This window comes from Salvelinus alpinus, chromosome 16, assembly GCF_045679555.1.
Source record: "Salvelinus alpinus chromosome 16, SLU_Salpinus.1, whole genome shotgun sequence".
NCBI lineage: Eukaryota > Metazoa > Chordata > Actinopteri > Salmoniformes > Salmonidae > Salvelinus > Salvelinus alpinus.
Genome location: NC_092101.1, coordinates 24,897,885 through 24,923,361, shown reverse-complemented (window position 1 = coordinate 24,923,361; position 25,477 = coordinate 24,897,885). Strand labels below are relative to the sequence as shown.

General features: G+C 44.6%; 1 protein-coding gene across 4 annotated transcripts in view; it reads right to left on the bottom strand.

Annotated features, from left to right (window-relative positions):
• Positions 1-25,477, bottom strand: part of nlgn1 (neuroligin 1) — a 331,080-nt gene that overhangs the window by 11,966 nt on the left and 293,637 nt on the right. For all 4 annotated transcript variants that reach the window (XM_071345564.1, XM_071345563.1, XM_071345565.1 and 1 more), the window contains one exon: positions 2,547-2,759. In XM_071345564.1, the coding sequence (XP_071201665.1) occupies positions 2,547-2,759 (213 nt within the window). The remainder of the gene's footprint in view (positions 1-2,546; positions 2,760-25,477) is intronic.

Here is a 25,477-nt window from a genome sequence, read left to right as displayed (position 1 = left end):
TGACCAACTCTCTCACTATCTCTCTCAAAACGATCTTCTTGACCCTAACCAGCTTCAAGATGGGTCACTCAAACAAGGCTGCTCTTCTCTGTGTCACGGGGGCTCTCTGAACTGCCAAAACTCTCTCTCTGTTCTCATCCTCCTAGATCTATCTGCTGCCTTTGACACTGTGAACCATCAGATCCTCATCTCCATCCTCTCAAGGCTGGGCATCTCAGGCCCTACCAGGTGACATGGAGAGGATCTGTGTCTGCACCACATACTCTCACTACTGGTGTCCCCCAGAGCTCGTTTCTAGGCACACTCGGCTCCATCATATATATTCCTCACATGGTCTCTCCTATCATTGCTGTGCGGATGACACAACTACTTTTCTCCTTCTCCCCTTCTGACACCCAGGTGGCGACACGCATCTCTGCGTACCTGGCAGATATCTCAGCTTGGATGTCGGCCCAACACCTCAAGCTCAACAAGACTCTTCCTCCTGGGGAAGGCCTGCCCTGCTCCAAGACCTCTTCATTACGGTTGACAACTCCACGGTGTCCCCCTCCCAGAGTGCAAATAACCTTGGCGTGACCCTCGACTGTTAACACCCTGTCGTTCTCTGCAAACATCAAAGCAGTGACTCGCTCCTGCAGGTTCAAGCTCTACAACATCAATAGAGGCGCAGGTCCTAATCCAGACACTTGTCATCTCCCATCTGGACTACTGCAACTCACTGTTGGCTGGGCTCCCCACTTGTGTCATCAAACCCCTGCAACTTATCCAGAATGGTGCAGCCTGGTGTTCAACCTTCCCAAGTTCTCCCATGTCACCACGCTCCTCTGCACACTCCACTAGCTTCCAGTCGAAGCTCGCACCCACTACAAGACCATGGTACTTGCCTATGGAGCAGGTGCACCTCCCTACCTTCAGGCTATGCTCAAACCCTACACCCCAACCCGAGCACTCCATTCTGCCACCTCTGGTCTCTTGGCCCGTCCACCCCTACGAGAGGGCAGCTCCCACTCAGCTCAGTCCAAGCTGTTCTCTGTCCTGGCACCCAAATGGTGGAACCAGCTTCTCCCTGAAGCTAGGACAGCAGAGTCCCTGCCCATCTTCTGAAAACATCTGAAACACTACCTCTTCAAAGAGTATCTTAAATAATCCCACAACACAACCCAACACATCACCTCTTTACCCCCCCCCCCCCCCCCCACCCGCACTTGACTCACCCCCCCCCACTTGACATCCCCCCCCTGACTAGCTCTGACTTTGATTATAGCGACCTTATTGTGCAAAGAATTAACTTACTATGACTGTGATATGTGGTTGTCCCACCTAGCTATCTTAAGATGACTGCACTAACTGGAAGTTGCTCTGGATAAGAGTGTCTGCTAAATAACTAAAATGTAAATGTAAAATGTGTGTCCGGAGGTTGAGGATGGAGAGAAGCCCGAAAGCAAGACGGCTGAGGTGTGCAGTGATGAGGATCCTAAGGCGTACTAAGTTACAAGGCTACTCTTTAATTATCATTGAAATGTGGTGTGCTTTCTGGCGCCACGTGACTGCTGTAGCTTCACCCAAGTGGGTGCTTCATTTTGGTAGTAGTGAAGCCTAGCTACACCTGCTACAGAGTCCATGAACTGGAGAAGCCACACTGACAGCAAGGAAGGCGAGACACCTTGATGACACCGTGCTGCCTGCCTGCCCCCGAACTTGCTGCAGAGATCATCTTTGCTTGCTCTCCCCCTTTGACCACCTCCCTCCGATGACCACTCAAGCCATGAACTTTCCAAACCTCTCATGACCTTCCATCAATTATGTAGTGGTTGTCGTTTTCTAAATTGCTTGTATTTTTTGTGTTGCTTTAAAGTACTTTGAGATCATTTATGTAATGAATAGCTCTATAAATTCTTATAATAATTATTATTATGTGTATCTCAATATACACTTTGGCAATTGTTACAAAGTGGGAGCAGAGCCCTCAGAGACCATGAGGTGATGGCTCAGAGGAATACATAGGAAAGGATCATATATCACTGTGAAAAGGGCTGTCAAATCTTGTTTGATGTAAAAGTGTTGTCATTCACCTGCATTGGCAGCAGTGACTATGATTTGTCGTACTGCATCTGAATGGTGTTTCATACTGTGGTATGAATATTAATACTTTGTGGAATTAATTTCTGAAGACAATAAGATTAGAGGAAGCAATACACTGACATGGTAACATTTACTGGGGCTCCCCTGGGAACGTGGATTAGGAGATTAGAGAGTGATACAATCAAAATAAAATGGGGCTGTGTCTGGTATTCTGGTATGGAATACCATCAGATTCTACAGTATATTTGGTCACTGCTTTAGTCAACTTTAACCTTCTCCCCGGGTTAGTAAACCTTCAAGAGTTTTACACAACATAAGGTCCAGTGGCATGTCAAATCACATAATCAACAGCACCCTTGTACAGCCATTCCAGAACAAAATACCCACATCAACTCAAATCACACAATAATGAAGGTGGCATGCGACACCGAAAATGTTCAAAAGTTGCAACCTCTGCATTATACCTTTGGTTGAATTGCTCCAACGGTTACCTTCAGAATAATGGGACAGGGTCAGGAGGTTAACACAGGAGGCGCCAGCCCCTGATCCAAAAACAGTTATTCGTAAAGGATCACCACCAAAGAAAGCAATATTCTCGCTAGTCCAGCGCAGAGCTTGGATCAGATCAAGGAGTCCATAGTTTCCCTTGGAAGCTTGGTCCCCAGTGCTTAAGAAACCTGGAAGACAGAGAGAACAAAACAGAGAACAGATCAACAAACTGGGCTGTCTTGGAGGTATGAACACAGAGCTACCAAATATTTTTATAACTAACCCAAGATAGACCACAGCCTGTCATTTCCAATGGGAGCAAATTAATCATAGTGGGTAGAACAAGCAAGGAGGTGGGCAGAGCCACGTATGAGCTAGCGAGAGCCTATTGGGGTGTTCTAGCATTTATTTGCATATTTCTATTAGGGAACGCCTACTCTGTGAAGTGTGTGTTTGCAATAACTACATTTTCCCCTGCACTCCTTCTAAACAATGCAGTTTTTTTTACTTTGGCAAAGGGGAAAGTCTACAAAACTTGGCCCACTCTATTCATAACAGATTCTAATTTTGGAAACAGAAAACTGTATTGAGATAAAATGTTTAATCGATGAGAAAATTTGCAGAATATTTGCCAAATTCATCTCGCTCCATCTTCTCCCACTGCCGGCCACTGGGCTTCCTCTCACCACCATATGTGACCCGTTTCAGGAATCTAGGCGTATGTCACACATCACTACTTCACAAGAGAGGCATTTGAATGTCTATTTTTTTATTATTATTTTTGGCAGATATGCCTTCAGGAATTTTCATGTGCCTTAATAACAAACTTGTATTCCATCTGTAAATACGAATAAAAATAAATAATTACGAGCCTAGTTGGATTAGCCTCGGAAAAAGCCAGGAACCTTCCCTATAGCCATGATTGGCTGAGGTAATGGATGGGCTGGACATGCCAGGAGATGAGTTTGGATTGGTCTACCATGTAGCATGCTTCTGTCTATAACGTTAGCTGCTCAGTATGTGTTGATAATCCTTTCTACTGCATATTTTTTAAATATATAACATTAGCCATCGAGAACTACAAAAGTTTTGCTAGTTTTCTCAATAATATTGATGCGCTGAATTTAGCAGGCGCTATTGACAGATCAGTTGGAAAATGTTGTGATGGGCTACTTTCTATACATGTCATAGTAAGTGTGAACCGGAGTGACTTGAAACAATGCTGGCCAAACAAGATGTAGCTACAAACAAAACAGAGTTAAATGGTTCCAGTCTGCCGTTAAGTGTTCATCCATTTATACGGGTGAGAGTCTAGCTACATTTTCAGATATTATACGTTTCTAATTTTGTCAAAAGTCGTTTTTTTATTGCAAGTTAAAGCTTACTGTTCGCTAGCTAGCGAACGTTAGCTTGCTGGCTCGTAAGATATCATGTGTATGATCTGTGTAATAAGAATATTTGAATCTGAAGGCCATTTGCATTCCTAGTTATAGCCTAATGTTCTCTAGCTAGCTAACATTGAACCTAGTTGGTTAGTTTTAGCTACCTGCAGATTTATACTACAGCTATGACAATCAGTTTTGTATTTGTAGTAGTATGAGTTGAGATTATGCCGGTTCAATTATGCCATCAAGTTAGCCAGGTGTGTCTGGGGGTGATTAGGGCCATCTATTGTATTTCATGAACATGTGTACATGTCTAGACAATAGTGACCCATCCACTTAGTTAATGTGGCTTGGTGGTGGTTATAACATTTATTTCACATGACCCATCAATTTAGACAAGTGTGTCTGGGTAAGCGTCATCTAATAATTATCTAGACACTTGATATTTCTACTGTGCAAGTAACCATTTCACTGTACCTTTTACACCTTCTGTATCCTGTGCATGTGATAAATAAACATAAGATTTTATTTGATATAGTGTTTGTTTACCAGAGACGGTAACGTTAAGAACAACATGACCTGCACCAAAGTCAGATTAGGATATAGGCCAAGGAGTTTTTCCATATTATTTCCTACTACTTTTACCACTTTTAGCCTTCAAATCTTTGGTTGTTTACTATACTACTCACTCTATACTATACTACTCACTCTTAGAACAAGGCCTCACGTGAAACCTTAAAGAGATGGGTGGGGCTAAGGCTTAAAAGGGTGTGAACAATGCTGAATTGGTGTAGACAAAGAAGAGCACTCCAGTAGGTGTACCAAAACATTCAACGGCCAAAAAAAGTGGGGTTACAAGTTTATCAACTTTCAAAGCAGAATTACTTACCCACTGTTCCTCAACTGCAGTGTATAATATCCCATTTTCTAGCACTGAGTCTCTACTTTTATCCAATGCAAAAAACACAATTTCAAATTTTGCTACATAGGACCGAATTCAGGTGGTGGGTCACACATATTTGGTGAGTGGAAACGCCAACCGGATGCTTTACATTTACACATCCGGTGAAATATCTGTCTCATTGTGTAACGGCTTTCTTCGTCCTCCTCTGACGAGGAGTAAGAAATGTCGGACCAATGCGCAGCGTGGTATGTGTCCATAATATATTTTAATGAAACAAACGAACACAGAAACAAAACAATAAACGCCACGTGAAATACAAACCGAAACAGTTCCGTGTGGGACAAACACTGACACGAAAAACAACCACCCACGAAACCCAGCTGAAAAAAGGCTACCTAAGTATGATTCTCAATCAGAGACAACTAACGACACCTGCCTCTGATTGAGAATCATACCAGGCCAAACGAAAAAACCAACATAGAAACACAAACATAGATAACCCACCCAACTCACTCCCTGACCATACTAAAACAAAGAAATAACAAAAGAACTAAGGTCAGAACGTGACAGTACCCCCCCCCCCCCCAAGGTGCAGACTCCGGCCGCAAAACCTGAACCTATAGGGGAGGGTCTGGGTGGGCATCTGTCCGCGGTGGCGCTGGACGTGGACCCAACTCCACCATAGTCTTAGTCCGCTTCAGTTGTGTCTTTAGAGCGGCGACCCTCGCAGCCGACCTAGGACTGGCAACCCTACTAAAGGGCCCCACTGGACTGAGGGGCAGCTCCGGACTGAGGGGCAGCTCCGGACCGAGGGGCAGCTCCGGACCGAGGGGCAGCTCCGGACCGAGGGGCAGCTCCGAACCGAGGGGCAGCTCCGGACCGAGGGGCAGCTCCGGACCGAGGGGCAGCGCCGGACCGAGGGGCAGCTCCGGACCGAGGGGTAGCTCAGGACCGAAGGGCAGCTCCGGACCGAAGGGCAGCTCCTGACCGGAGGGCGGCTCCTGACCGGCGGGCGGCTCTGGCGGCTCCTGACCGGTGGGCGGCTCAGACGGCGCTGGACAGACGGGCGGCTCAGGCGGCGCTGGACAGTCGGGCGGCTCAGGCGGCGCTGGACAGACGGGCGGCTCAGGCGGCGCTGGACAGACGGACGGCTCAGGCGGCGCTGGACAGACGGACGGCTCAGGCGACACTGGACAGACGGACGGCTCAGGCGGCGCTAGACAGGAGGGAGACTCAGGCGACGCTGGACAGGAGGGAGACTCAGGCGACGCTGGACAGGAGGGAGACTCAGGCGACGCTGGACAGGAGGGAGACTCAGGCGACGCTGGACAGGAGGGAGACTCTGGCAGCGCTGAGCAGGCGGGAGCACCTGTAGTGCGGAGACGGAGAGACAGACTGGTGCGGGGGGCTGCCACCGGAGGGCTGGTGCGTGGAGGTGGCACCGGATAGACCGGACCGTGAAGGCGCACTACAGGTCTCGAGCACCGAGCCTGCCCAACCCTACCTGGCTGAATGTTCCCCGTAGCCAAGCCAGTGCGGCGAGGTGGAATAGGCCGCACTGGGCTGTGCTGGCGAACTGGGGACACCATGCGTAGGGCTGGTGCCATGTACCCCGGCCCGAGGAGACGCACTGGAGACCAGATGCATTGAGCCGGCTTCATGGCACCTGGCTCGATGCCCACTCTAGCCCGGCCGATACGAGGCGCTGCTATGTACCGCACCAGGCTATGCCTGCTCACCGGGGACACCGTGCGCCTCATGGCATAACACGGTGCCTGCCCGGTCCCTCTCTCTCCAAGGTAAGCACGGGGAGTTGGCGCAGGTCTCCTACCTGGCTTAGCCACACTCCCCATGTGCCACCCCCCAATACATTTTTGGGGCTGCCTCTCTGGCTTCCAGCCGCGCTTACGTGCAGCCTCCTCATACCACCGCCTCTCCGCTTTCGCTGCCTCCAGCTCAGCTTTGGGGCGGCGATACTCTCCAGTCTGTGCCCAGGGTCCCGTGCCGTCCAGAATCTCCTCCCAGGTCCAGAGTCCTGCGATCGCTGCTGCTGCTGCTTTTACCGGTTACCACGCTGCTTGGTCCTTTGTTGGTGGGTGGTTCTGTAACGGCTTTCTTCGTCCTCCTCTGACGAGGAGTAAGACATGTCGGACCAATGCGCAGCGTGGTATGTGTCCATACTATATTTTAATGAAACAAACGAACACAGAAACAAAACAATAAACGCCACGGGAAATACAAACCGAAACAGTTCCGTGTGGGACAAACACTGACACGGAAAACAACCACCCACGAAACCCAGGTGAAAAAAGGCTACCTAAGTATGATTCTCAATCAGAGACAAATAACGACACCTGCCTCTGATTGAGAATCATACCAGGCCAAACGAAAAAACCAACATAGAAACACAAACATAGATAACCCACCCAACTAACGCCCTGACCATACTAAAACAAAGAAATAACAAAATAACTAAGGTCAGAACGTGACACATTGTTCTATCTGTGGTGCTATGGTTCATTCCTATGCAAACACTGATTATATCTTTGCATATTTTGCAGAAGTTTGTAATGTAGTCAAAACTTAGGAAGAAACTCCATTTAAAGTTAATGAGAGAGAAAGCTAAATTGTATATGTATTTTTAAGGTATTTCATAGTGTTTGATAATTAAACATCTTATTGAGTCAACCTGGAAATTACTCACAACAGACTCATTACGCACAGCACAGTTTTACACGCAAAACCAACAAGCTTGTGAATGTAATACTTTTGGCAATAAAACAGGAGTTATAACTCCAAAGAGTCGACTTAGTGGACGCTACGCTAAGTATAATTTTGGAAATCCAATTTTGAGGTAGACAGATTTAATCCATACTAGAGGTCGCCCCAATTATGATTTTTCCACGCCAAAACCGATTATTGGAGGACCAAAAAAAGCTGATACCGATTGACCGGCCGATTTTTATATATATATTTGTAATAATGACAATTACAACAATACTGAGTGAACAATGAACACTTTGATTTTAACTTAATATAATACATAAATAAAATCAATTTAGTCTCAAATAAATAATGAAACATGTTCAATTTGGTTTAAATAATGCAAAAACACAGTGTTGGAGAAGAAAGTAAAAGTGCAATATGTGCCATGTAAAGAAAGCTAACGTTTAAGTTCCTTGCTCGGAACATGAGAACATATGAAAGCTGGTGGTTCCTTTTAACATGAGTCTTCAATATTCCCACTTAAGAAGTTTTAGGTTGAAGTTATTATAGGACTATTTCTCTCTATACCATTTGTATTTCATAGACCTTTGACTATTGGGTGTTCTAATAGGTACTTTAGTATTGCCAGCCTAATCTCGGGAGTTGATAGGCTTGAAGTAATAAACAGCGCTGTGCTTCAAGCATTGTGAAGAGCTGCTGGCAAATGCAGGAAAGTGCTGTTTGAATGAATGCTTACGAGCCTGCTGCTGGCACCACCGCTCAGTCAGACTGCTCTATCAAATATCAAATCATAGACTTAATTATAATATAATAAACACACAGAAATACGAGCCTTGGGTCATTAATTTGGTGAAATCCGGAAACTATAATTTTGAAAACAATTTTTTTATACTTTCAGGGAAATACGGAACCGTTCCGTATTTTATCGAACGGGTGGCAACCCTAAGTCTAAATATTGCTGTTACATTGCACACCCTTCAATGTTATGTCATAATTATGTAAATTCTGGCAAATTAATTTTGGTCTTTGTTAGGAAGAAATAGTCTTCACACAGTTCGCAACGAGCCAGGTGGCCCAACCTGCTGCATATACCCTGACTCTGCTTACACTGAAAGCAAGAGAAGTGACACAGTTTCAGGCACCGCATTGATTATATGCAGCGCAGGACAAGCTAGTTAAACTAGTAATATCATCAACCATGTGAAGTTAACTAGTGATTATGTTAAGATTCTTTTTTTTTATAAGATAAGTTTAATGCTAGCTAGCAACTTACCATGGCTCCTTGCTGCCTGCACTCGCGTAACAGGTGGTCAGCCTGCCATATATGTCACGTTCTGACCTTAGTTCCTTTTTTATGTCTTTATTTTAGTTTGGTCAGAGCGTGAGTTGGGGTGGGCATTCTATGTTGTTTTTCTATCTCTTTTGTTCTGTTGTTCTATTTCTATGTGTTTGGCCTAGTATGGTTCTCAATCAGAGGCAGGTGTCAGTCGTTGTCTCTGATTGGGAGCCATATTTAGGTAGCCTGTTTTCCTTTGTGTTTTGTGGGTGGTTGTTTCCTGTGTCTGTGTTTGCACCATACGGGACTGTTTCGATTTTCGTTTGTTCATTCACTTTGTTATTTTGTATTTTTGTAGTGTTCAGTTTTTATATATTAAAATGGACAATTACCACGCTGCATATTGGTCTGATATCTCTTACTCCTCGTCAGAAGAAGAGGAAAGTCGTTACAGAACCACCCACCAACCAAGGACCAAGCAGTGTGGTAAACGGCAGCAGCGAGTTCTGGACTCCTGGACATGGGAGGAGATTCTGGACGGAAAGGGACCCTGGGCACAGGCTGGGGAATATCGCCGCCCCAAGGCAGAGCTGGAGGCAGCGAAAACTGAGCGGCGTTGGTATGAGGAGGCAGCACGGCAGCGCGGCTGGGACGAGAGGCAGCCCCAAAAATGTATTGGGGGGTGGCACACGGGGAGTGTGGTTAAGTCAGGTAGGAGACCTGAGCCAACTCACCGTGCTTTCCGTGGAGAGAGGTGGTCCGGGCAGGCACCGTGTTATGCGGAGAAGCGCACGATGTCCCCAGTGCGCACGCATAGCCCGGTGCGCTACATTGCCGCTCCTCGTATCGGCCGGGCTAGAGTGGGCATCGAGCCAGGTGCAATGAAGCCTGCTCAGCGCATCTGGTCTCCAGTGCGTCTCCTCGGTCCGTGTTATATGGCACCAGCCCTACGCACTGTGTCTCCTGTGGGTCTGCATAGCCCAGTGCGTCCTGTGCCTGTGCCTCGCAAGTGCCGGGCTAAAATCAACATCTAGCCAGGATGGGTTGTTCAGGCCCTTAGTTCGAGACCTCCAGTGCGCCTCCACGGACCGGTCTATCCTGTGCCTCCTCCAAGAACCAGGCCTCCAGTAGATCTCTCCAGCCTGGTGAGTACTGTGCCTGTTCTAAGAACCAAGTCTCCTGTGTGTTCCTCCAGTCCGGATGCTCCAGAGCCTCCCTCCAGTCCGGACCCTCCAGAGCCGCCCGTCTGTCCTGAGCCGCCTGAGCCGCCCGTCTGTCCTGAGCCCCCTGAGCCGCCCGTCAGTCAGGAGCCGCCTGAGCCGCCCGTCAGTCAGGTACCGCCTGAGCCGCCCTTCAGTCAGGAGCCGCCTGAGCCGCCCGTCAGTCAGGAGCCGCCTGAGCCGCCCGCCAGTCAGGGGCCGCCCGCCAGTCAGGGGCCGCCTGAGCCGCCCGCCAGTCAGGATCCGCCAGTCTCCCTCCAGTCCGGATCTGCCAGAGTCTCCCTCCAGTCCGGATCTGCCAGAGTCTCCTTCCAGTCCGGAGGCGCCCGTCAGTCCAGTGGCGCCCTCTACTAGGGTCTCCAATTCGGGGTCGGTGGCGAGGGTCGCCGGTCCTAAGGTGTCACAGAAGTGGGCCGAGACTATGGTGGAGTGGGGTCCTCGTCCCGCTCCAGAGCCGCCACCGCGGTAAATGCCCACCCAGACCCTCCCCTATAGGTTCAGGTTTTGCTGCCGGAGTCCGCACCTTTGGGGCGGTACTGTCACGTTCTGACCTTAGTTCCTTTTTTATGTCTTTCTTTTAGTTTGGTCAGAGCGTGAGTTGGGGTGGGCATTCTATGTTGTTTTTCTATGTTTTGTTCTGTTGTTCTATTTCTATGTGTTTGGCCTAGTATGGTTCTCAATCAGAGGCAGGTGTCAGTCGTTGTCTCTGATTGGGAGCCATATTTAGGTAGCCTGTTTTCCTTTGTGTTTTGTGGGTGGTTGTTTCCTGTGTCTGTGTTTGCACCATACGGGACTGTTTCGATTTTCGTTTGTTCATTCACTTTGTTATTTTGTATTTTTGTAGTGTTCAGTTTTTATATATTAAAATGGACACTTACCACACTGCACATTGGTCTGATATCTCTTACTCCTCGTCAGAAGAAGAGGAAAGTCGTTACAATATAATTGGCCATAATTAGCGTTCAAAAATGCAGATTACCGATTGTTATGAAAACTTGAAATCGGCCCTAATTAATCGGCCATTCCGATTATTCGGTCGACCTCTAATCCGTACCACATGTAAAATACACTATGGATAAAATATTTCAATGTAGTCTCAGCTTCAGGGCTGCAAACGGAACATCTTTAAGAATGTATTTGTGAGTCTTACCATGTCATATAGGGCTACAGCATTAAGTATGAACGTATGTTACCATAGAAACACATTGAAGTTGTAGAAAATCATCAAACCATTCCAAAAATATTGTGATTTATATTTCTGAAGACATCGCTAATTAGTTACATAATGTATCATATATGATGCTCGAGCTTACTAAAGAATTCAGAGAATGGCTTGCTGTCACATCAAGATCCCACACTATTTTCCCGACACTGTTATAGTAAAGACGTTATATATGCTATATGAATGCAAGATTTGGTTCTGGGTGCCAAGATTAGTATCAAAAGAAACACAGAAGCCTAATACCAGTTAGTAACTTCTAGATACTTACGGTGTATGACTTCAACAAGTCCTCTGAGTGTTGTGATAGCAGCAAAGCCCTGATCAATTATAGGGAGAATCATATTTTATCTGCTTCTCATTCTGGGCCTATCCCACATGGTTCTGTCCAATTAGGGACTTGTAACACTGAAGATCAATGTGTACCCATATATAAAAGATGGCATCTGTGAAATATATCTGATTAAGTCCATGCATCCCAAAAGAGCAACAGTGGAGCCATTTAATGGGAGTCCCTATTCCCTGTTTTCCATGCTAAAAGGTCCATTACCTGGGAAATCACCCTGGGAGTGCTTTCCCCTCTAACCCTGAGACATATTTCCTTTTATGGCTCATTTTCAATTCACAACTTTCTCTTTCTTATCGAGGTTTATGTTGCTTACCGTCGCCTATAGAGCTATGCAGAGTCGATATAGGTTGTTATGAGAAAATGACCAAATGGACCAATTCAACAGACACACAAAGTATCAAAATGCGATCTCTGGCTCAGAACCTTTCGCTGCTGCAAAATGCTCATCTGAAGCATTGAGACCTGCAGTCAGGCAGACTTCTTAATGAACTTTTTCCAATCCATTCAAAGCCTAATCTCCTGGAGGCAACAACAATCTACAAGAGCATGTTTAATTTATTCAATTTAGCTGGGCTGGGATGGGGGTGAATCAGACCTGTATCTACATGCACCTACATGCTCAGTGTCAACAGGGAACATAACACACTCAATGAAAAAGAGCAAGGCCCCCAGTTAAGTGAACAGTACAGAGTTGTGAATGAAGCTGACTGACACCAGCTCACTCCAGGCATATGGTGTACATAGTCTAAGATCAAGGAGCAAGCTGTGTCTAGAGATACTTACTGGGGTAGAAACATACAGCGATAGCACAGCTAAAGCAGATCACTGCTTAAATAAGATAGTGGGCTAAAGCAGCGATATCATATCTTTTCATTGGTGAAATCACAAAGAATTATGTGCCATGGAACATTTTGCAAGGTGAGGTGAACACAAGTAATCTTGAAGCAATGGTACAGTGAAGGCTTGAGGAGTGATACAGATGGATTTGTGTCTATGTTGCTCTCTGATCTAACATTGGCTGAAAGACCTAAAGCGGACTTTGGGAATTGTGCTTTGTGAATGAATAAACTAAGGTAAACAGATCAGAGAGAGGGAGTCTCAATGCAATGCTCCATGTTTGTAACTCTGGGGAGGAAATTGCTCTACAATTTGCATAATGTTGAATGGTGTGTTTGTCATTTAAAGTACAAAACATTTTTACAAACATGGAGTATAGGATTCAGTGCCATGCCATCCCTCTTTGTTCCCTATATGGTGTATTTTCCTTTACTAGATGGGATGTGTCACAATGTGTCTGGGGCCGGCTTAAGTCTTATTATCACAACCCAACCAAGAGAAAAGGCAGATGGAAAAATGGTTTACTTGAAATGCCGCTTTCTGCACAGATACATTTTTCACAGTTATGCTCTATAGCTTCTAATCCTCACCCCTGTCTTATGAATGCCAAATGAGAGAAAATAAATAATTCCATCGGTGTCACACAAAAGACCACTTAACATGTATTACATTCACAACCAATGGCAGAGTACCAAAAACTACTGGGAAAGAGCCATAACCAGAAGCAAAGTAATGTGAAAAGAAAATAACAGTTCACGGGTCCATCTCTTGGTGTCTGCTTTCCCTCTAATTGCCATATCTAGAGTTTGTGTAAAATACTAGAGGCTTTTATTATGGAACCTGCAGGATTATGACAAAGCCATGTCAGGCCAAACAAACATTCTGATTGAGGAAAGAGACCTCTACCCATCTAATGACACATTGCACACCTCAATAAAAGATTAGCAGAAAGGCGTGGGTCTAAGTGTCATATACTTTAATCATTGCCTCTTGGAACACAAGCAAAAAGCAAAGATGTTGAATTGATCTACATTTCAGATGGATAGTCTGAGGGAAAGAAAAGGCATAGATGAGGGCGAGAGAAAAAAGAAAAATAGGATCCCTGTTTGAGACATTATTTCCCAGTCCTTTCAAGGTGAGGAGACCGAGTGTGGCAACAAATCTTGGCATGTGCTTGGAATGATATATTCTGATGTTTGGCACTCTTGGCATTACAAAAAGAAACATTGCCCAAATGTGTTGGTGCTGTATTTCCTCATCCAACCTCTTTTTCACACAACGCCTGGAAAAAATGAACCCCTCGGAAACATTTGCTACAGAATATTTCCAGTGCTAGAGCAGCAACACATTCATATCTGCACTCTCCATACGCTAGTACTGGCATGGAGGCAAACAAGGAGCACACTGATAAAACACAATGCATTCTTTACTTTAAAGCTGAACACAGGGGTTAATTGGAATTCAGTAGGTGGTGGAATTCTTCACCAAATTGTTTCCTTTTCCATGATGATGGTTTTTCATTACCAGTTATCTATTCACTTCCCTAATCTTGAAGGAGATTCTCTACTTTTGAAGACAGATGAGATTATAGTGCCTCATGTGGTTGGTGGTTGAACTATGCTGCAATATTCCCAGTATCTATACAAAGCAATCCCCCGGCCCCCCTCCTCTGTACCCCCTTCCCTCCCTCAGCCCTCTCCAGCTCCCCAGGTACCTGGCCGGTGTGACTGCTGGCTATTACACAGAGGTTAACAACAGCAAGCCTTCTCATTATCTTGCCGAGATGTGACTTGACAGTCCTATTTATGACTTAAATTCCTTGAAATGAATGAATGTAAGACCCAAACTGCTGCCCCAGGCGAAATACACAGACACTATAATTCCAATCTCCTCAATGCGCATTAAAAAGAGAGAAAACAACAACAGAATTTCAACACTGCAATTTCCCTCAAAATACTTTCACACAATTGTTTTATCTTCTTATTTTTCAATTTTTTTTCTCTCAATGCTCGTTGGGAAGATAGTGGGGCTAGTGTTTAACTGAATGGATTTTTTTTTAAATAACATATAAAGGGTTTGATTTTCACAGGCAAAATGGATTCAGTCCGTGGATATAGTATATTAGCATATGAAAAAAGCCATTCCAAATGCAGTCCAAACACAGGCAACAGTAGAGTTAACTATCTAGGGTAAATGAGAGCGATGAAAGTTAAATGTACATTTCAATAATGGGGAATATAACATGGCACCTACTGTACAGTCAAGATGCTGCATTATTCTGCATACATTAGCCATGTCAGATTTTTATCATACTAACATCCCTGTCATATCCCATTTCAGTAGACAGTGTGCGTGAAATTAACTTGGGCGAAGCCGACTGTTTGCTAATGTGAATGAACACACCACAGAACTCCATGCTGAGGCTTTGCTGTATATCGCTCCAAAAGCTTCATATTTCAATAAATGTACAGTATCTGGAAATAAACAGCTAGACAGGCTCAGATGTTTGAAGAAAATGTATTCCACGTAGTATCCGAGTTCTATTCTCTCAGCCAGGTATACATGTATTCATATTCAGTATATGTGTGTAAGGTTGCGGTTGGTGGAGTTTGGGTTTGGGTGGATCAGCGATACTCTAATTATATCCAGTCCCTGTTGAGGTACACAGGGGAGAGGGGAGACTAATGAAAGCTAATGTAAACACTTGCACTGCACTTATTCCACTTGGCTAACTTTGTTTAATGGATACACAGGATCCACCGGAACGGAAAACAGAGGCGCTATGGGTAATCCTGCATAGACTTTAGTTGTACAGAATCAATGTGCTCTTCTACCTTAGACAAGGATCAACTGAGGGACTAATGGACTAATGCAACAATGGATCAATATTTCACTCTATCAGTCTAGTTTTTCACAACAAACAGAATCAATGGGTAGGTATTTCGTACAGTATATTCTGGGCTTTGTGAAAATGTGTACAGAAAGCCCAGTTACTGTAATACACTGCAGCAGGCCATAATGTACCTCTACGCAGCGCAATATACTATATATACAAAAGTATGTGGACACCCCTTCAAATGAGCAACATCAGCACAAGAACTGTTCGTCGGGAGCTTCATGAAATGGGTTTCCATGGCCGAACAGCCCCACACAAGAATAAGATCACCATGCACAATGCCAAGTGTCGGCTGGAGTGGTGTAAAGCTCACAGCCATTGGACTCTGGAACAGTGGAAACGTGTTCTCTGGAGTGATGAATCACGCTTCACCATCTGGCAATCCAACGGACTAATCTGGGTTTGGCACATGCCAGGAGAACGCTACCTGCCCCAATGCATAGTGCCAACTGTAAAGTTTGGTGGATGAGGAATAATGGTCTGTGGCTGTTTTTCATGGTTCGGGTTAGGCCCCTTAGTTCCAATGAAGGCAAATCTTAATTCTACAGCATACAATGATATTCTAGACGATTCTGTGCTCCCAACTTTGTGGCAACAGTTTGGGGATGGCCCTTTTCAGTTTCAGCATGACAATACCCCCTTGCACAAAGTGATGTCCATACATAAATTGTTTGTCGAGATCGGTGTGGAAGAACTTGACTGGCCTGCACATAGCCCTGACCTTAACTCCATCAAACACCTTTGGGATGAATTGGAACACCGACTACGAGCCAGGCCTAATCGCCCAACATCAGTGCCCGACCTCATTAATGCTGTTGTGGCTGAATGGAAGTCCCTGCAACAATGTTTCATCATCTAGTGGAAAGCCTTTCCAGACGAGTGGAGGGTGTTATAGCAGAAAAGGAGGGACCAACTCCATATTAATGCCCAGGATTTTGGAATGAGATGTTCGACGTGCAGGTGTACACATATACTTTTGGTAAAATAGTGTCTTTCAATTACTGTACATATTTTACGGTAAATGCTGTATGTTGCTCCTGTGAGAGAGGACATTTTTCAATTGGCAATATTAAATGTATTAACATGGCAATTTCTCTCCCCCCGTGTTAGTCGCTAGCGCAAGTTAAATTAGTCTGTCAGCATCACATGAAATAATGTACGAATGTCTTGGTATGCATAAACACGTGTTAATTTGTGTTCAGCCCTCTCCAATCCTTAAACAAATCCCTCACCAAGGCCATCGACTCAGTCTTGTTACTGAGTGTTTCGAGCTGCTGAACTGAATCCATGGGATGGTAAGTAGTGCAGTATGTTAGCCAGCTAGGGCCCAGTCATTCTGGACTGAATACAGCACAGCGGCGTTGATGAGAGAAGTAATGACAGGTTTGCTTTTGAACAGTGTGTGATTAAGCTGTTTCACAGGCCACGGAGGCATTGTTTATTTTGCCTATAATTAGTAGGTCTAGACTTGGCTAGAGAGTGGAAATAAAAGATGCCCCATTTTATAGGGCATTAAAGGGAAGTTTCATATGTTTTAAAGCTGTTCCAATTTCTGGTGTATTGTTATTACAGGAGAAGTGATGTCATCAGGGAGAGACAATGTGTTTGTTATGCAACTCATTGTGACTTGTGACTCAGCTAAACCCCAAGCTTACCGATGAATAGACATTGCCGGGAGGTCTCGCTTTGTACTCAGTTTTAGTATATAATTTGTGACTTGTTTCAGGAACCTAGTCATATGTCGCGCGTCAATACTTTACAGGAGAGGAATTTGACCATTCATTTTTTTTTTATGAAAATGCGTTTTTTTGGCAGAAATGCCTTCTGGGACATGTGAACATTCATGTGCTTTAATAACAAACTTGTATGCAATCTGTAAATACGAATAAAATTGTTAAATTACAAGGCTAGTTGGTTTAGCCACGGAAAAAGTAAGGCACCTTCCCGCTGGCCATGATTGGCTAAGATAATAGATGGGCTGGACATGCGGAGAGATGAGTTCGGATTGGTCTTCCATGTAGCACGCTTCTATCTATAACATGATGCACTGCTCACGAGGCTATTTTGAAATACATCACGATGAAATGTTGCTTAGGTGTTGCTAATGTGCTCCACTTTCTGGAGGACAGAGTTTTGAAATCAATGGAATGTCTGGTGGAAGTAGAGTATGATAGCTAAAGAGATGGAGAATATTCTGGCATTTGATTTCAAATAATGCGAAAAGAAAACACAGAATAAGGCTGTTGTATAAAACACCTGTCTCCGGATTACATCTTTAAACTAAGGGCAACCGTGGCATCCATGACAGAGAGGGAGAAGCGTTCATCAACGTATATGGGTAAGAGTGTCTAGCTAGCTACATTTTCAGATATTATACGTTTCAAATTTTGTCAGAGTCATTTTCATTGCAAGTTAAAGTGTACTTTTAGCTAGCTAGCTAATGTTAGCTGGCTAGCTAGCTCACATTAAGTGTATGATCTGTGTAGTAATATTATTCGTATCTCAGAGCCATTTGCATTGCTAATTATAGCCTAATGTTAGCTAGCTAGCATTGAACCTAGATAGTTGGTTAGCTTTAGCTACCAGCAGATTCATGCAGGGTAGTAATGTTATGAGTTGGGATAATGTTTAATTGTTTATCTAGCTAGCTAGCTACAGACTCCACAATGCAAGTAACCATTTCACTGTACCGTTTACACCTTCTGTATCTCGTACATGTGGCAAATACACTTTGACTGTGTGTTTACCAGAGTAGGTAATGTGAAAAATATGACCTGCACCAAATTCTAATTAGGATATACAGTAACGTTAGGTCAACAAGAGAGTGTCCAAGTTCTACAATTCTCAGGTAGAATGCCCTGCTTTTATTTTGTCACACTCACAACCGTAAGCTATTTTCTATTAGTAGCTCGTCATTCACTTATAAAGAATTATCTTGTTGTTAGTTTATTTTCTTGTAATAACGAATACATATTAGCTAAATTTAAGACTTTTCAAGCTATATGATATGGTCATTATTTGAACTGGCTAACTAGCTAACATTAAGTGTGGCAGGTGTGGCACATCAAGAAGCTGATTAAATAGCATGATCATTACACAAGTATACCTTGTACTGGGGACAATAAAAAGCAACTCTAAAATGTGCAGTTTTGTCACACAACCCAATGCCAAGTTTAAGGGAGTATGCATTTGGCATGCTGACTACAGGAATGTCCACCAGAGCGGTTGCCAGAGAATTTAATGTTAATTTCTATACCATAAGCTGCCTCCAATGTTGTTGTAGAGAATTTGGCAGTACATCCAACCGGCCCTTACAACCGCAGACCACGTGTAACCACTCCAGCCCAGGACCTTCACATCCGGCTTGTTGACCTGCGGGATTATCTGAGACCAGCCACCCGGACAGCTGATGAAACTGTGGGTTTGCACAAACTGTCAGAAACCTTCTCTGGGAACCTCATCTGCATGCTCGTTGTCCCCACCAGTGTCTTGGCATGACTGCAGTTCGGAGTTGTAACTGACTTCAGTGGGCAAATGCTTACCTTCGATGGCCATTGGCATGCTGGAGAAGTGTGCTCTTCATAGATGAATCCCAGTTTCAACTGTACCGGGCAGAAGGCAGACAGCGTGCAAGGCGTCATGTGGGCAAGCTGTTTGCTGATGTCAACGTTGTGAACACAGTGCCCCATGGTGGCAGTGGGGTTATGGTATGGGCAGGCATAAGCTATGGACAACGAACATAATTGCATTTTATCGATGGCTATTTGAAAGCACAGCGATAACGTGACAAGATCCTGATCCGGAGCCCATTGTCATGCCATTCATCCGCTGCCATCACCTCATGTGTCAGCATGATAATGTATGGCCCCATTTCGCAAAGATCTGTACACTATTCCTGGAAGCTGAAAATGTCCCAGTTCTTCCATGGCCTGCATACTCACCAGACATGTCACCCATTGAGCATGTTTGGGATGCTCTGGATCGACATGTATAACAGCATGTTCCAGTTCCCACCAATATCCAGCAACTTCGCACAGCCATTGAAGAGGAGTGGGACAACATTCACAGGCCACAATCAACAGACTGATCAACTCTATGTGAAGTAGATGTCGCGCTGCATGAGGCAAATGATAGTCACACACCAGATACTGACTGGTTTTCTGATCCACGTCCCTACCTTTTTTTAAGGTATCTGCATATCTGTATTCCCAGTCATGTGAAATCCATAGATTGTGGTTTCATTTATTTATTTCAACTGGCTGATTTTCACTATATGAACTATAACTCAGTAAAACCTATGAAATTGTTGCATGTTGAGTTTATATTTTTGTTCAATGTAGATTACATTTCTATGGGAAATAAAGACCTCCATGAGCAATGAGAAAAAGCTGAATGTGAAACCGTCCCCAAACAAGGACAAAACGTCCATTCCATAGCACTGTCAAAGTGACAGTTCCTGAAAATGGCATTCATTTAAAGCCCAGAGACAAACCTGATACATACAGCATGAGGGTCTGCAGATTCCTCTACCATCAGAATGGGGGGATGCATATTTGTGAAAGTACTAGTGCACAGAGTGGGTAGAACCTACATGCATCCCTGAGACTGGATCCCTGCTCTCTTTGAAATGTGCGTCTCAGCAGAGCCACAGATTGAGCCTGATCTGAATTGTTAACCAGCTCCCTTTCTTATGAGAACAACAACATTTGCATACAGATAACAGGTCTCCACTGACTAACACACAGAGGCGAAAGAGGAAGGAGGGAGGAAGGAGGAAGGGAAGGAGGGAGGGAGGGAGAGATGGAGAGTGGGAGGGGAAAGAGAGTGAGAGAGAGAGAGAAAAGAGAGAGAAAAGAGAGTGGGAGGTGGTTGGAAGCAAGGCGAGAGAGAGAGAGAGTATGAGCAGAGAATACAAAACTCTGCATAATAAGTGAAGTTTTTATTAGCATAAGGAAGCCAGCCATATACATTGTTCTGGGTCCACAAGTTCACACTGAAACTTATTCCAAGGTCTCGGTAAAATGTAAGTAGACTAGTGGTGGTTAAGATGGTGGTCAACAAGTGGAAAGAGAACAGAAGGGATGCTGACCTGGAAACAGATCTTAAGTCAACAGAGGACAGGCTGATATTAGAGACGTCACATGGGTAATGATCCCAGGGCTGTCTGGGCATCACAGACATCACAGTGTATGTCCCCGAGGAGAGCACAGAGTCACTCCAGAACCCTGGGACTGCATGGGAGGAACCTGCAGGCTGCAGGCAAGGTCTTCCTAATGAGCCAAGGCAGAGAAATTATGTTGTGGAGCCCGCTCCCTCCAGTCATAACAGCACGGCTGACAATGTCACCAGAACTCTACAGCAGCACTGAGAGGCCTGGGAATCAGACTACAGTGAGGTTGGTGGGTTGGACTATTAAGGAATTTATTGCAGAGATTTGTTTGAAAGGTTATTTTGGATTTACATACAATGATTTCCTCCGTTCTATACAGACTTACACTTGGAAGTAAAATCTGGGATCATTAATTCCATATGTATTTTTGTGTGGTCTCATGCACTGTTGATTTACATGGTCACTTGAGGTATTACCCACAATGCCCTTTACTGGCATGAGTTTATCATGTTGGAATACCAGATTATATAATGTAGACCATGGATGCCATATCCTGACAAGTGGCCAAATAGCAGGGAGGAGAGATGTGTCTCTGCCAAATAAGGAATTATCTCCATAACAGAGTCTGAAGAATGATTAGGGGAAAAGCAGCAACAAGAATGGATTGTTTGAAGAATATAAAATAGTACAAATGTCTTCTTTGGAATAATACAAAGATATTTGTTTTGTATTTACAAAGCTCACAAATGTATCTAAAATCAAATATAATGAAAGGGAAGATCTGCTGCGTCAGCCATATAAACTATACACAACATATCTTCCATAGAGGGAAGGTAGTGAATTTCTACAAAACAAAATTCACATGACAACAGACTTCACATTTGTGCCTTCTGCAATTCCCTGAGAGACATCTGAAACAATCCTAATAGGCTATAGCCTAGTGCTCCATGTAATTTCCCCAAGACCAGAGATGACTAACAATGGAGGCCTAACAAGAGGATGTATCCCACTTGGTACGAATGAGACCATCTCTGCAGCTAGCCACCCCCACATTAGAGGGAAGATGCCAAGACAGAACACGTTTCCATCAGTCTGTCATCACAGAGAGCCTACCCACTGGGCAAATTTCTAGTTTTGATTTACATTTGGTCTAATTGTCAACTTACGTGAACTCAATGTGAAATCAACAAAAAATATCACTATATCATTGGATTTAGGTTAAAAGTTGGGTGAAAAAAACAAACAAATACCCTTTCATTAAATACTTTTTTGCAAATCCAATTAGTTTTCCACGTTTTCCACGTTGTCATCACATAGAATCTTTTGGTCGAAATGATTTGGAAAAAACATGGACTCAACCAGTTTTTGCCCAGTGGGTACGACAAGAGGGACTTTGCTGTCTGCAGTAAGACTACCACGCTATCCCCTCACAGCATACAGTCGAAACTACCACTGCATAGCTCAGACCACATGCAAGGGCCAACTTTCATAAAAAGTTATTCTTGTCTGTTTGGTGGAAAAGTTATCGGACCAAGCAGAGAGCGAGGGGAGGGCTCTTGTACTTTTCTCTCTTAGCTAAAGTGGCTGCTAAACCTCAAATAAAAGTCAAGAACTGTAACATCAGCAATCTTATTCAGACACTCCAAATACAGTTTAATGTATTCTGAAGAAGTCAGAGGTCTAGTCACTGCTCAACACTTTTGGTATGACAGTATATCATGTATGTGTTTCATAGCTTCATTTTCTTGATCAATGCTATTAGCTGTGGTAAACAGAACGTTTTCTGTAAGTTATGTCTGTCCGTCTGAGTTGCCAGAAGTCTGTTGTGGAGAAAATGAGAGAAGGACAAATGAGATGTCAGAGAGAGGGCCAGGGAGGGAAGGGAGGTGAGCGTACAGTACTGAGTGTAGTCTCAAGGTCCGGAGGAGCTAACTGTGTTTGACAGCTGTGACGTCTGGGGCCTACACCTGATATGGCACCCATCTGCAGTTTGTACTGTACCAAGCCACTGAAGCTCCACCAAATACCATGTGGTGAATTCCGTGAACCCACCTCCTCTCTCCCCTTACCCTTAGCGGAGTTGCAAACAACCGGATTTATCCAGTGTTCAGAGAGACAGCTAATTCAACCTAGCTTCCTTTTCCGCTGAAAACCATTTGTGGGATCTCCCCTCGGGCGTTTTATTTTACGCCTGATACGTTAGGTTAGCCTCCCCTTAACCACCACCACCCCCTGTCTCACCCCACCGTCACTCTTGCTCTCTCCAAGATGAAATGTCACTGCTTCACACTACCTTTTTTCTCCCATACACACACAGAGAGACATATTCATCAATCTATTCCCCCACCAAGTCAGGTAACTAATAATGCTATTCATTATTCAACACTCTCACTAAGCCACTGGCTCCTGCTGCCTCACTGGCTCCTGCTGCCTCACTGGCTCCTGCTGCCTCACTGGCTCCTGCTGCCTCACTGGCTCCTGCTGCCTCACTGGCTCCTGCTGCCTCACTGGCTCCTGCTATCTTACTGAGTCCTGCTGCCTGCCTTACCCAGGGTGCACTGCTGTTTCCATGCAAACATAGAGAGGCACTATGTTTGCATGTGATCTGTGCTCAAGTGTAATGGAGCCCTAGAAAAACAAAACTCAAATTAACACAAATGTTACAAGATAGCTATTTCTAGCTCTGTCTGGTATGCTTGATCACACATTCATCACATCCCTCAGAATGGAAAACTTGCTCATATTAAGCAACAAATTGTGTTAATTAAGCATGCTCCACCCGGCTTCTGTTTTAAGTTTGTATCAATCATTCATTTTTTTGTGGTGCTCGTGAAACATAGTTCAATTCATCTGAGTGGATGACTGTATTAGCAGTGAGCAGCTGCGATGGATCCTCATAGCCAGGGATCCACCAACAATGGGGCCCAACTCAAAGAAGACGGGGCTTACCACAAAGACGAGGGGCCCACCTCAAAGAGCTCACTGTAGAATTACTAAATATTGCAGCCTATAAAAGATTTCAACTGAGAGTGAGCCTCTCTTTGGGGACTGGCTGTCAAACCTGTCTTGGTATGTGAGATCCACAAACAGCTTGCACTGCAGCAGCACATGGTGAATGAAGTCTCACAAACCCACAAATAACAGCAGGTCTCTGTTTTAGAATTTCTCTTCAAGTATTCACAAACAGCACAGCACTGTTGGGAAAAAAAACTAATTTCAGTAAAACACATCCTTATACCTTGTCACGGGCAGACAGGTATGGTAAAATAAAATACAAGATGGTAAACAGGTTTCAGTAGGAAATTATTGCTGAGAGGAGTCAAATACCTATAGCTGTCATCACACATATTTTCACAGAGACCTTTCTTTTTTTTCCATTTCCCAAACTCTGTGTCTGGCTGTTTGTGTGGAGCAGCTGCACAGAGTCACGATGTCACACTCCCTGCTGTGTGCTTGCTTAGAGCCCTGGGTGGAGAAACTGGAGCTTGTTTATAACTCCCCCCTATTCTGCTCTGCATTTATCTATTGTTGTCAATGCTGCAGACGTTAGTCAGAAGATGTCTCAGACAAAATGCCTCAACAATAGCCTTCATGCCAAAGGATTCAGATACGTGTATGATCTAGGTAAGCCCAGGGGGTGGCAGAATAGCATTATGAAGAATGGCTTTCAATTGATCTCTTCAACAGGAACAAGTAGGATATCAATAACCATCAGGGCTGGGCTGCTAGACAGACCAATGGGTCTATGTAAATCCTGCTCCAAAGGACTGACTTTAAACGGTTTAACCTTCACCAGGTCTGAATCAATTACACTGAATAGAGACATAACAATACCACAATAGCAGAAGCCCCATAAAGTTTCCCCTCGTATCCAATGGTGGTGTAAGTAAAACCCTGTCGACAAAGACGACATGGAATGGGCAGAGTTGGGCAGGCCTGTGCCAGCTGATATTACCAGGGAGGGCCGTAAAAGGGCCATTAGCCTGACTGTTAGATCCAGCTCATATCTTTCATTGAGCGTGACAGGATCTTTGTTGGGATGAGAATGCTGACAGCCAGACAGCCACCCGACTCAACTGCTGTGTGTGTGGCTGCAGGGCTGACTAGCGTTTGGACTTTATCATAAAGCCCTGTGTTTGTGTGTCTTTGTGTCCACACACACCTAGATGAACTTTCACATCCTCCATGAGTCAAGCTGCAATGAAATATGTGCTGCTGATTTAATTGTCCTCCAAAATGTCTTGGTGAATTTAGATGAACTGTTTAACAAGCCATAATGAGGGTATGTGTATGACTGGAAGGAATAATGACTCCCTCCAGTGTTTGGTTCTTATGGAAGTAGTGCCATTACAGTCTAATGTCCACACATAGTGAGTCAACACCTGGCGCTGTAGCCAAACATCCCTAACAAGTTCCTGGAAACGATGCAACACGCCACATGGCAGATTTACGGCCGTTAGGCCCAGCCTCTGTAGCTGCACTGTGATGTATAAGGCACAGACCAGGCCATATTTCTCACAGTTACAAAGAACTGCGATTAACCAAGTATCTCCCCCAGCACCCAGTCCATTCCCATCCCAAGGTGGGAGGAATATTGCGACACTTTCTGGGTGAGTCTGAGAGGGTGCTGATGGATAAGGTTGTCTCAGAAGAACAACCCTGGGGTCCAGTGCTAGGTCTGCAGGGTGGCAGGACATGCCCCACACAGGGTAGAAAACACACTTGGCACATCCCATTCCTGGGTCCAGTCTTCGATTTTAAGAGACAGCAAAAGCCAGGACTTCACAGTTTTAACTCACTTCCCCGTTTAAACCCACTAGGATCACATCTCTGTGTGTATGGAAAATGTAACCGGAGTAAAAGCACACATCCGCACCGTAATGGGTGAAGAGGCTTTCGGAGAGCTTACATTTGTATTCATATGAAAAAAGACTGAGAATGGCCAGCTCCCTATTCCCCTCCACAACAAGGTGATTCGCGATT